The 13,398-nt window shown below is 40.6% G+C and overlaps 1 protein-coding gene across 4 annotated transcripts in view; it reads left to right on the top strand.

Moving 5' to 3' along the window:
- The window catches only part of RNF145 (ring finger protein 145), a 40,400-nt gene that overhangs the window by 12,551 nt on the left and 14,451 nt on the right, over positions 1 to 13,398 (top strand). For all 4 annotated transcript variants that reach the window (XM_065029670.1, XM_065029668.1, XM_065029667.1 and 1 more), the window contains exons 3-4: positions 5,307 to 5,415; positions 11,064 to 11,155. In XM_065029670.1, the coding sequence (XP_064885742.1) occupies positions 5,307 to 5,415; positions 11,064 to 11,155 (201 nt within the window). The remainder of the gene's footprint in view (positions 1 to 5,306; positions 5,416 to 11,063; positions 11,156 to 13,398) is intronic.

Consider the following 13,398-nt stretch of genomic DNA (forward strand, 5'->3'; position numbering starts at 1 on the left):
TGTTTATATTTTTACAGTTCCACTTTGTGTTCTTTTCTAGTCCTCTTCAAGTTTTCTGTGGTTGTAATTTGTGCCAGAATTCTCATTGTTAGGTGTGCTGTATTAGAGAAACTGCCTCTGAATCATATGATGGATCCAGAGTCAGAAGTCCATATTATTTGTTCAGACAACACTGCAAATCTCTGAAGGAACTTGCTTCTTGGATTATTTATACTTAGAGTGCCCAACCTGTTCTGCATTTAAAAATTCAAGAAACAGCTGTTGAAACTGATGGCAGCCCCTCAGTAATGAGTAAATTCTTTTCTTGGCATTATTTTCACTGCGATGTGCAGATGTTGATAGCAAGATTTCTGATCTCTGTTTATAGTTGCACTGTGCCATGACTGGGTAAATACTCATTTCCTTGAGTGCAAGTATGTTTGGATGTGTGCTTTCTCAGTTTAGAACTAATCTGTCAACATTTTGCAAAGGGCAAAATATTTGCCACATTAGCTCCAAGCACAAAACTTCTTGGGGTGAATAACGTTTGTTTGGGCAGCTCTGGCTGAGCGGGAGCGTGAAGAAGAAATGTGCCTTGGCATTGCCATGCAAAAACATCATTCCCCGTAAATACAATATATCTTATTAATATATCTCAGCTTACACTGCCTTGCACAGGTATTGAGTGAGACAGTGGTGAGACAGGCAGCATTTGGTTGAGAGATACCCTTCAAAAGATGCCTAATATCTACGTAGTGAGGATGTACAAGGGCTTTTTGTCTCTCCTTTTATGGAACTTTAAGTGCCTGTTCGGGTTCCTTCTGTGCTTGAGCTGGCCTCCGGTGGAGAGCCCACAGAGCCTTCCTGGTAGCTTCTGCATCTTGCCTTTAAGTACTGTGAGTGCTAGAATGTCTCTAAAAATCATCCACTCTTGAAATTGATGCTTTAGACACAGACAGTTTATTAAATCTCCATGTAAATTGTGTAACTAGACTGATGACTGGTTATCCTGAGAATCGGACACACTGAAAAGAAAGGTGCCAATTGTTCTAATATTAATGCTTCTACCATATCAAATACTGTCTTTCCATTGTCTGTCTTGTGTTATTGGCACATGTTGTGGCCAGATAGCTGTCTGAATAAATGGAAATGAGGACAGTCAGGTGTTGGGCTGAAATGAAATGAGCAGCTCAGTAGGAGTTTTGAGGAGTTTTGATGGGATTCTGTGGCTCATGACCTGCTGCTTCCCAGCAAGGTGCTTCTCAAGTCATTGTAAGACGAGCCCTTCACCCTCATAGGATGTGGGTGAGTGGGAAGTTGTTACTGCCCTCCGACTTAATTTCCTAGTAGAATCCAAGCAATTATGCTATTACTTTCTGGCACTCCAAGAGATGTTGTGGTTTTATTAAGAAATGTGAGCTCTTTCCTGTGCAGGGTTCCCATTTTTAGACTAAACCTGCAGCAAACTTTGGGTATAATGTTGAAGTGGGCACAAGGGATCTATAATCATGCAAGTGAGCACTAAAATGTTTCATAAAGAGGATGGCTTGCAACTTTGATCATGCTCCAGAAGCCTCTGTTGTATGCAGCACGTCAATAAAACTTGGACACCCGAGTTGGCAAAGAGGTAACATGGGGTGAGAGGAGCCGGGGGACACCTTGGTGGTGGCACACAAATGGGGAGATTGCTGAAAGGCAAACTCTGAGCTCCTGCTGACGGTGACAATGAGCATTGCACAGTGAGAGGTTTCCATCTGGCTGAATCAACTGGTTGTAAATGAGGTCATGAGCTAGTTAATACATGTGTTCTTGTCTGGAAGTGTTTAACTCTTCTGCTTATTATTGTCTTAACAGCTTTATTTTCTTCACTGAGGCCTGAGTCTAGTATAACTGGATTTGAGCTTGTCTTCCATTTCTTCTGCAATGAAACAGTTTGGTAATGAATTATTTGCCTCTTTTTTTGGCAGAGGCATTGTCAATAAAAATGAGGTTGGTACCACTTTGGGAATAGGGCTTCTACAGCAAAAATGCAAATATTACAGTGTGAAGTGTGTTGAAATCTCCCTCTTACCAAGTCACAAGAGGGAATTGTAAATAAGAGTGAAAGGGAGCTACTTTAAGTGTTTCTCATTCTCTTCAAAATCTAACAATTAGGCCAAATGGCTGCTTCAAAGTGAACACTTAGATTCCAGCCCAGACTTGTGAGCAGTGGAGTTCATTGCTCAAGCCTCTGCAGTCACCTTGCCTGTCCTGTGCTGATTCCCTGGGCAGTGTTACAAGTGTCTGTGCTGTTTGGAAAACCTCCGTATAAAAAGCACAGATGTGATCGTAATCTTCTCATCTTTTGATTTGTATTTGGACATTTTTTTCACTCCTTCAACTTATCCTGCTACATTTTGATTCAAGTTGGGATCATGTAGAGAAGAACTGAACTTCAGTCTCTTCTAAAATACTCCTATGTAACATGGCTGTGTTGAAGTGCAGTTACTGCCCTCAAAAATGTCTTCTTTTTGCAGAAATTAGCCTAGCACCGCTCACGTACATCATCATGTGGCCAAGGAGCAGACTTTCATGTGATAGAATAAGGTGAAGAAGATGGCAGAGCTTAAATGCAGACACAGTAAACAGGTGTTCTTAGCCTATTTATAGAGTAATAGAGGAATAAAAGACTGCATAATAAACTCCATTTAGTTCTCCACTGGAGGTGAGTCATGGGCTGCCGTGCGAAGGAAGGGTTTAGAGAGATTCAGCTCAAGTGGTGGAATGATACATGGTTGTTTCACAGGAAGAATTGTCCATAACTAAGCAATTAAGGGAAGGTGGTGAGTGCGGCAGGGACAAGGTGTTAAGAACATCAGATGGTGTCAGAGCGGCTGGAGCTGGCTTGTGATGCTTATGATGGGGTGGGGCAAACTAGTTAAATGTCTTCATGGAGATGCTGCCGAGGAGTTCCTGCTCTTGTCGTTTGTGTATTTGGTAGAAGGACAGCGATGGATGTATTTGTTAGAAGGAAAGCGATGGACAGAGAAGATGAATTCCGTAAAATACAGGTGTCTGCTAAGAAAACTAATGGCGTAGAATGTCTGTGTTGTATTAACTAGAAGCATGTTATACTGTATAAACCAGTTGCTAGAAGGAAACTGTTGTAGTGCTGAGTTTCAGGCTCAAAATTTAAAAAAAAAAAAAAAAAAAAAAGCTCAAGATAAAAATCACAGAATAGTTTGGGTTAAAAGGGACCTTCCCAGCTCATCCAGTGCCAGCCCTGCCATGGGCAGGGACAGCTTCACCAGCTCAGGTTGCTCAGAGCCCCGTCCAGCCTGGCCTGGGATGTCTCCAGGGATGCTTCATCCACCACCGCTCTGGGCAACCTGGGACAGGGTTTCATCACCCTCAATTTAAAAAATTTCTTCCTTGTCTTTAGTCTGAATCTATGCTGTTTTAATTGAAACCATTACCCCTTGTCCTGTCGCTGCTGGCCATAGTTAAAAACCTGTCCCCATATTTCTTATGTGACCCCTTTAAGCACTCAAAGGCCGCAATAAGGTCTTTTCGGACCCTTCTCTTCTCCAGGCTGAACAACCCCAGGCTCTCTCAGCCTGTCCTCATGGGAGACGTGTTCCAGCCCTCTGGTCATTTTTGTAAATGATCAAATGGATACTGTGCAGATACTGGTGATGGTGACTGATGTGTTAACTTCATTTCTGTCAAAGAAGCTATCAATTATTTCAGCCTTCAAAAAGGCACATCCTCAGACAAATGTGCAACTTGTCACATCTACTTTATGAAAGTACTTGAAAAAGTACCTTTCAATACATAAATTGTATATTTGTATTTTTAAAAAGGTAAGTAAACAGGCTTTGTCTATCATCACTCCTATAATCTATTGTATCTGAATTGATCTTTGCTTGACGTACTGTGGGTCTGATGCCTTTTTCAGGAGCATGTTGTGTTACCTTCTTGAAGACCTAGTGATAGAGTTCAGAAAAAGCTTATTGAAGGTGGCAGGTATTAAGTAGCCTTGAAATACTTCTACGTACTGACTGGCTCTGAAATTGTATCATTTTCAAATATAGCAACATGCTGTGTTCACAAGCTGTTTTCTAGTAGCTGCTTGTCCCACTGCTTTTGAGTGCTTTAATCTAGAGTTACATTATTTTTTTAAGTATTCTTAAAAAGCTCAAAGTATGAATTAACTCAGTTAAAAAGGCTTTGCCCAGTGTTGCTGAATAGATGGATGAAACTTTAAATGTAATGTGACAAATGTAGCTGTAAGTGTCAGGATAAGTTCTGCTATAGCATTTTGTTCTTAGCTGCAGGGAAGTTGTTCGCTGTTGCTGGTTTTTTTTTTCCCTAAATGGATTTCAGTGCCAGGCACCGAAACCTGACCTTCAGAAAAAGTGTGAGTGCACCGCGTCGTGATGGAGTGCTGGGAAATGAAGATTAGTAATGGCACCATGTGCTGCGGTTTTGACCTGCAATCTGTCTGGGAAAGAGACGGAGATGGACATGTGCCACCCAGTTGTGAAGTGGACTTCAAAGTACTACTTTATTTAAGTATCCTAATGAGAGCAGATATGAGAAAAAGGATCTGCTTGTTGGAGAGGCTGCTGAGCAGCCAGGCTGTGGTCTTGAAGAGTAAAGCTGTATCTGCATCGTGTCTTTTTCCACAGTCTTACTAAACGCTAACAAGAAGTGAAGGAACTGGGGGTGTAGATGCCTACAAATCCCAGGCTGTGCCAAGGCTTGTCCTTGATTTATGTGACACTGATAGCTTGAATGGGATTTAATCTTACTAATATGGAGAACAGCCTGTGTGTCCCCATCTCAAATTATGGGCATGCAAAGTATGTTTAAATCATGAAGACAGAGTGGAAGAATTAAAATGTGCAATGCTGATCAGTGTGGAAAGGTGGTGTGTGTGTCCTTTGCTTGAAGAAAAGGAGCGTTTGCATCACTGGACGGAGTTTGTTGGGCGGATCGGCGTTTTTCCTGCCACACTGAAACTGGCTTTCACTTGGAAGAAGAGGGAGGTCTAGGCCTGTTTCCCTATTGTTACATAGGTTATGTTAATTTAGTCTTGTTAAAATACTGTGGATCAAGTCCATTTCTTGACATTGAGATGGAATCTTGCAGAATCTGGTAGAGCTGTTCCAGTTCGTCAGGTTTGTTGTGTGCTTTGCATTGTGATGTAGGTGCATGAATTTTAGAACCAAATGAAAACAAAGGTGCTTAAAGAATCCTGGATAACTGGATTGTTAATTCATACTTTAAGAAATCTGGTATTGGGTAGTATTTTTTGACATTCCAACCTCTGTTTTTTGTTACAGGTTACATCTTAAGTGTTGTGCTCCTAACTTTACCAAGGCAACACCTGGTTCAGCTTTACCTGTACTTTTTGACTGCACTGCTGCTTTATGCTGGGCACCAAATTTCCAGGTAAGAAGAAATGGATTAACTTTGCTAGCTTGGTTTGGAAATTAGAAAAATAAACGGTATTTTGTTAATATCTTGTATAAATGGGGGACATCTGGTTTTGTGGAAGCCTTTTTTTCTGTGCCAGATACCTAAATATATCTTGCTGTTCTTTGTCTTGAAAAAGCTTATGGAATCAAATATGCAGTCAAGTAGTTCTGGTGTACTTTTACTGACTTAAAGGGCATTTTGAGCTACTTTTTCTGTGGAGTGTAATGTCCACTAATCTGAGGAGAGAAAAAACACTCACCACAAGACTAAAAGTGGCCTCTGATATAGTAATCCAGGTTACTGAGTGGCTCAATGAATGTGTTTTCAACACTGCTGCATTTTGCAAAGCAGACAGGACGTTACTTTTAGTTTCCTGGCACCTAAGATGAGAGAGCACATAGAGTCATGTGGACAATGGTAAAATTGAAGTAATAGTGGAACTCATTCTTAAATTAATCTTTGTGTAATATAATTTACAGTGAAAATGAAGACAGGCATTTTGGATGTAAAATGCAGAGCAAGAGGCTGGAGAACTGAGTTGGACCAGACAAAGTCAACCATCTTTATTTGTTTGGCTGCAGCTCAATCTGCTGGAAGCCAATGTAAACTCTCATACTGATAAGAGGTTTAATTGGAACCAAAGAGAGTGCCATCACATTAATGACTTTATATGGGGAGTTTTGAAAATGTGGACTCCAGCCTGATTTATTTTGGTGTCTGCTGGTGGGAAGCATTTAAAACTGTGCTTTTGATTGATTTAAGTGAAGTAATAGGTTGGTTAACTCCTGCATCGAAACTGTTGCTCCAAAGTGTTTGCTGGAATATCTCTTTACTCGCAGTTCAGGGGAGTGTTAATGAAGGTTTTGTGGTGACTTGACGTGTCACTGTTGTGGCTGTCAGAGTTGCAGTTAATGATTTCCTGAATGTATGAGGGTGCAAGAGAGGAATTGTGGCCTCTTATTTCCTGGGGAGGAAGAAAAGAGAGGTTTTTATCATCCTTAGGGGAGGCCGGGGTTTTTATAGCTACAGTTTGTGAGTGTTTCTCATGGGCTTTAAGGCTTACTTATTACAAAAAGCAACCTGAACATTATTGAAGAACTTGTGTTAAAAATAACACTAGTAACAAATCCCCATCAGATACAGGGCTTTGGTCCAGAATGCTTGCTGCTGGAGATCTCTATGACATTCTGGATCTTTAAAGTTTTAAAAGAAAAGGAGATGGTCTGGATTTTGGTTGACACATAAAGGGACAGCATTGTGTTTGATTTTAATACCTTTTTTGCTTGTGTTTCTACATAATGCAAATAGTGATTTCTGTTTTGGGAGATTTGGGACTCACAGGCTTCATTGAAACACGTTAGGTTAATATTGCTTGGACTGCTCAGTGTATTTCTACTAAGCTTTCTCTATTTGGTGCTTCTGGAGCAAGTTAATAAAGACTTTAATTAAATCTTGTGTCAACTGGAACAAAAAAATCTATTTAATTAAAAGATGCCTTGGATTCAAATAGTCCAGCAGTATTCCCTGGCTATTTTGCAAAGCAAATGTAGTTGCTGATGCTTCGAAGCGAGTTTACCCATCCCCTGGGTCGGAGGCTGCCTTGGTTTGAAGGCAGCGCCGTGCAGGGCTTCCCAGCAGCCTTCCCGTCACCTGGGCAGTGACGCTTGCATTAGCTTTTCAGAATAATTTGTGTATCCCATTGCTTCTCATATTGAAAATAGTAAAGTGTAACACAAAAATATATTAGAGAAGCTATTCCTGTTATTGCTAAAGCTATCTTAATTCCAGCTGATGTTTCTATTTAGCAGCCTGATCGTAACAAAACACACAGCAGTCACATGTGCAAGCTACTCCTCGGTGTCGTTAATAATTCTGCTTACAGCTGAAAACTTGCAGTGGATTGCTTGCATGCACTACCAGTTGGGATGCTATTAAAAACAGATGAAGAGGTCTCATATTGAGGCCAGTTTGGTTAATGCAGATTATAGAACAAGACCAGAATCAGCTGGCACTTGTGACTCTGCAGTGTCCTGGAAATTCTGAGCTGCTGAAAGATTTCAGCTTTCAGTGTTGGTTTTTTTTTCCACCCCAGAAATAGCTTGTGGTTCAGCTGCAAGTTTGGGAATGGGAAGATCTGAATTTTATAGTTGGCTCTGACTTCAGACTTCCAGGTCTGTGTGACCTTGACAAGTCACCCAACTTCTTAAGCCTTTGTTTCCTTATTTGCAAAACTGGGAATTACCCCAGTGTGTGAAGAATGAAGAATTATGTTGGTGAACACTTGGGGAGTCCAAGAAGATACTACATTTGTATGTAGCATGTTAACCTGGCAATTTGGGTGGAGATAATGTGCCATCTGTTTGTGGAAAAAGGAGAAGTCAGCTTTAAAAACAAAATCCTGTGGCTTCTGACGAGGAAAATGGATGGTGGTTTTATTTTATATGTAGCTGCACAAATGTCTTGCTTTGAAGGATCACACTTCTTTTCCACATTTCCAGCAATAAAACTGGGGAAAACAAATGATGTATTTAGGCAGAAAAGAAATGATGCCATTAAATACACTGTTAATGCTAAAAATTGAATCTACATCGTTATTCCATGTTTTGCAGTTTTGTTAAAATTGAATTCCAAGTGTTGAGCCCTGGCAGAGTTTAGAATGAGAAGATAGGGGGCGGTGGGGAGCAAGAGACTGAGTTGTTTCTTGTGGATAGTCTTAAAATACACTTTTAATTCCAAGGTTGTCTGTAGACATTTAAAACCTATGAGAGTGTGTATTTGTTGATGGCGGAGATTAATCAGCCAGAGTAAATGTCAGCAGTATGAGTCAATTAGGTCAGGTTACCATTGTGCCTTATGTCAGTCAATTACAAAGCGTATTTTTAATAACAGAAGACTCTCCTGCACTTTCAGTAACAGAAGTGGTTGTGTGTGAAGCCCTGTATCTCTTCATCTTTTTAGAGCAATGTCAGTCATGGCTGGCAAAGAGTGGATGTGAGCAGTCCAGCAGTTTGATTGAATGAGGCTGGGAATGTGTCTGCAGAATGAACAGCAGGAAATCTGACCTCACATTTATTCTTACATCCTAATTTTCTGCAGTAATAACGCAGTTTCAGTCATTTTGTTAACTAGTAAATAATGATTTTAGCATTCTTGTTTTCTTACATCGTTGCAGTAAAGTGAACAATTCTCAAATGTAAAAGCTGCAGCTTAATACAGCTTTAATTGATCAAAATTGAGTGCAGGCACTTGCTCTTCTCAGCATCTTGCGTGGCACTGCAGCTGTTCAAAGCATCATCTGATCCGTGTCTGTGCCAAAAGATCCCGTGTTTGTACTGGTAATAAGAGAATCATTGCTTTGACTTCCTTTATTCAGACATCATCTACAAATACTGTTTAAAAAATTTAGGAGATTGTAAAACATTGCTTCTCCAAGCTGGTAGGCCTAAAACTCAGTTAATGAGAGTTACTTAAAGAATTAAGCCAAGTACAGACCTCTGTGCAGGTGACCGAATCAGATCGACAACAGCATGAAATGCAGCTTGAAGGAATTTGGGTTGTCTCCAGGCACGTTCCTGGTGTAGAAGAAGCAACTGTAAGTGCAGTTTTTTGGTATGGCTTAGCTAAGTTGTATAAGGTCATCTTGCTACAGTTGGTATCATGGGTGATTTTGTAACCTGGTTCCTAACGGCTATAGAAAAAAACTTGATGTCTTCACTGCTTTCCTTTTGGCAGTTTAGAAATAACCATTTTTACCCCAATTTCGAAAATGGAGTGTGGTATTGCTAATACAAAAAACAACCATTTGCAACATGCTGAAGATGGTATTTTTTTTTCCCTTTGTAACTCTCACGGATTATCCTGTTATATGTTGCTCATGTTTTCAGAAGGTGCTTCATGCAGGTTCATATGAAATAAGTAAAAATACCCAACTTTGTCCCACAGATTACATCTGTATAGGTGTTGGAAGGTGGGAAAAACCCTTGTGCTTAGCAATACCCTTATAACAAGGGGGAAAGTTCTACCTAGAATCCATTGTCCTAGGTGCCTTTTCAGTCCTCATGTGTTTTTAATTGCAGGTTACAGTATAAAGAACCCATTTCAACATACCTCCTGTATACTATGACACTTGAGAAGCTGCAGCAAGTAGGCAGGGCAGTCAGCTATGAAGAACAGGCTTTGAAGTGTTTGTTTTAGTACTTTGAGATTTCTGTCTTGAATTCCAGAGATTTTTCACAAATGAAAATGCGAATACCTCAGCTTGGGGTTGCAAGCTAGTACTAGAAGAAGGGTGTATCTCCACATTTCTGGGGAGAAGTGAATGCTTCCAGTAGCACTGAGTTGCATTTTTGGTTTTTTTGCTGCACTGAAATAAAAAACCAATTCTTGTCTCGGTTGTGGCTTCCAGTACTGTTTATCTTGCTTTGACTGCATCTGTTCCCAGCCAGTCTGGCTTGTCTCACTGATATAAATAAATCCACAATAAATGAAGTGCCGTGCCCCTCGAACAGACTCCACTTGCTCCGTGCGGGGTCAGATCAAGTGTGTCTGTCTGGCATTCCCGCGACATGAGTGACTGGACAGTGTCATGCAGATTCCAGCCCAGGATTAGCTGCGCTGTTTGGTGGTATTGCGGTGGTGTCGTATCGAGGGTGGAGCAGCAGCCGACCCGGAGCAGAGGAGGAAGGACCCAGCAAGGCAGAGAAGGGGGCTGGAGATGTGGATGCAGAGGGTCATGAGTATCAGCTGCTGTCCCATGGCAGGGGCTTGAGGAGCCGCTGGGAATTACTGCTGTGCTGTTCCAGAGTCGCCTTCTGAAAGCGGAGGGTGCTTGCTCCAGTGTGAAGTTTGTATTTGAGTCATATTGCCATGCCATGTGTGACCCTGCTTGATGGCAGAGCTGACGGATGATCACCAACAGCAGAAAAATGCCCCGTCTTCTCAAGTTCTTACCTTTTCCCTTGGTTGCTTGAGCCTACCTTCCTAGCCAACCTGTTCTGAGAGGAGTTACAAATACCATGTCAGATCTGTCTTTGAAGGTATCAGTTTGGTGCCCCAAGTTTCCCAGGATAATGCTCAACTTTTAGATCATGTTGAATAAAACAATTATGAAGCAACTGTGTTGCTGAATCTAGTCCGTGACTGTCAGTTTTCCTTCATGCCTCTTTTTTAATTTAGAAGAAAGAGCTTTTTAGGTGCAAGATACTTTAACTATTAGATTGGGAGACCTGTCTGTCAGGCTCTCACATTTTTTTTTCACATGGAGCTGATGGGAAAATAAATTACTATTAGGAAGAAGAACACTTAATAAGGATACTTAAAAATGGAATGGTGCTTAAGAGGCTTTGTCAATAAGCAGTTTCAGGCCACGCTCTGAAGAACAGCTTGGATGTCCCAAAGGATTTTTACAGCTATGCCAGTGAGTCTAATTACAGATAATACTCCTCTGCTTAAGTCATGCCTCAGATCCTTACAGCGACACCACTGAACAGTAGTGTTAATATTGCTTTTTGTAATTTAGTTAATTCACTGTGACATACACTGAAGTTACGTGTGTGGAATGAATAAACTGCTTCTTATCTGATTAGATGGATCTTTATAGTTTGTGGGTTTATTTTTTTTAGGGATTACGTGAGGAGCGAATTGGAATCAGGATATGAAGGGCCAATGTACTTGGAACCTCTCTCTATGAATCGTTTCATGACTGCTTTAGTAGGTAAGTGCTTTAAATATTTGTGATGCATCAGAGAGCTCTGCTTAATTCTCTTCATTGAAACCTCTGCAGGTTTTACCTCTTGATTTCAAATTTCTCTTACCGCTTTTAGTAGCTGTGATTCTCGTTAATATCCAAAATGTGCGGGACGCCAGGTGTATCCTGCCTGGCTTTTTCTGTGCCATCGATTGACCAATGCTCCCATACTTGCAACTTCAAAGTATTTTCTAGATCTGTTTTTTGTGCTCTGCCCCTGTGTTCTCAGACTTGCAATCTCATTCAGAAGGGACTGGCTTGTCTATAATCATCCTTAGGTGGAAAGTATGGTAGGAATTTCAATAGGAACCTGTATTTGTGTTGCTTTTGTCAATGAAAGTGTTGTACGAGTATTCTTGATTTGCCTTATAGATGAACAGTCTCATTGTCTTACAAAAAAATGGTGAAATAGATTTGTGGGTGGGTGCATGGGACTATAGGCTACTTTTTTTTTTTTAACACTCCCAAGGGTATTTCTAATTAGAGTTAAGGAGTAAAAAGTCAAAATTAAATTGTGTTTGGTTAATGGCAGAGATGACTTCTCTACCTTCAAATCCCGAATAAATCCTGAAGAATTGGACTTTCTAGACTGTTCCCTTACCCTTTGAACTTTGACTGGAAGAGAGTAAATTCAGTGTTAAGATTGCTACGCCATACCATATGTTCTGCTGAGAGGATATTGGAATACACACTCACCATGTGTATTTTGAAGTTAAGTCTGAGACAAGCTTGGAAGAAAAATCTTCCTTAATTCCTTTCACTAAGATCTATGGTTTTCATCAGATTATTGACAGATTTAGTCAGCCATGTACTGTTGGCAAGACTCAGCTGCTTTCTGTTTACTTGCAGCTGCTACTGGCAGATTTAAATGGGTTTACTTCTTTGCAGTATATTAGGTCTACCAGAACATGTACATCTTTAGATATGATTTCTTTTTTCTTTGGAATGTCTAGATTTTGCTGTCTTGTCAAATGACACCAAAGTACAACTAAAGCTTTTAGCGTGTTTCTATGAGCAAGTGTTTGTAATTTGTCCCTTGAATCTCTGGGGCACGATGCCGGGTCCCATGATGAAGCAGAATCAGCCTCCCAAAGCAGCAGGAGATCAGGAGGTGTTGTGTCATTCAGTAACATTTAGACAGAAACTGAACCGAGATTCAAACACATTATGTTTCATCCAGGATTTAATATGGATTAAAAATAAGTGAGAAAAACATAATGTTTTTAAGCAATACAGTTTTGGGTTGTACTAGGTGTCAAAATAAAATGTGCCCTTGTTGTAATTATTTTTCAGAAGTAGGTGCTTGACTATACTAGCAAATGTGTGTACATCAACATACTTAATATCCCCATTATTAATTTCCCATGTTCATTTAAAGCCAACTTGAAAGTGTAATTGTCGTGTGGATGGCAAGCAGAGCTCTTTGGGGCAGACCCATGACAGCGGGCTGTGAGGCCTGACAGTGTCTATATAAATATACATTTTCAGATTTGCTACATAAAAGGTATTTATCCAGTGCAATCTGCCGTGTCTTAGGAGCGTACTGCACTGAACCATCTCTTCTTCACAGCAAAATGAATATAAAAGTGCTTTGCTCCGTCTTTTTCTTACGTGTTCTGCTGGAGTGTTGTGCGGCGGCACTGTTGACAAAGGCGCTGAGGCAGGTGCGTGGGGGAATAATTGCGCTACTGATACTGCTCTGGTTCCTAAAAGTTCTAGTCAGGATTAAGGGGATGATGTACGGTATGCCAGCTGGTTCACAAATTTAATCTTTGTTAATGCTTTTATTCATTAGTGCTTTTTGAATGGACTCTCATAGTAATTTCTTCCCCTGTGTCTAGTTCAGCCTGATGACTCTTGACTGGGGTTACTAATACTTTCCAAAGTGCTGGATGGGAGAAGTAAATGTGTTTGAAGACTTTGCTTGGATGAATGTGCCACTTTGTGAGCGTGTCAGCTGTGAACGTTACAAAGCCGCGTGGTTGTGGAAACAATGCTGCCATGAAGACTTGCTTTTTCTTAGTCCACAATAATGGGATTATGTATTAACTTTAAGATCTCCTGGTTTTTGAATAGCAGTTAATGACGTAGCCAGGGAATTTGTTAACATCAGCTTTTTAAAACTTGGAATTAAATAAAGACAGTTCCCTACTAAAAGCGGCTTGAACAGTGGCTATACCACATAGGTTTTCTTGTTGCACATTTTCCAT

This window comes from Columba livia, chromosome 14 (assembly GCF_036013475.1).
Source record: "Columba livia isolate bColLiv1 breed racing homer chromosome 14, bColLiv1.pat.W.v2, whole genome shotgun sequence".
NCBI lineage: Eukaryota > Metazoa > Chordata > Aves > Columbiformes > Columbidae > Columba > Columba livia.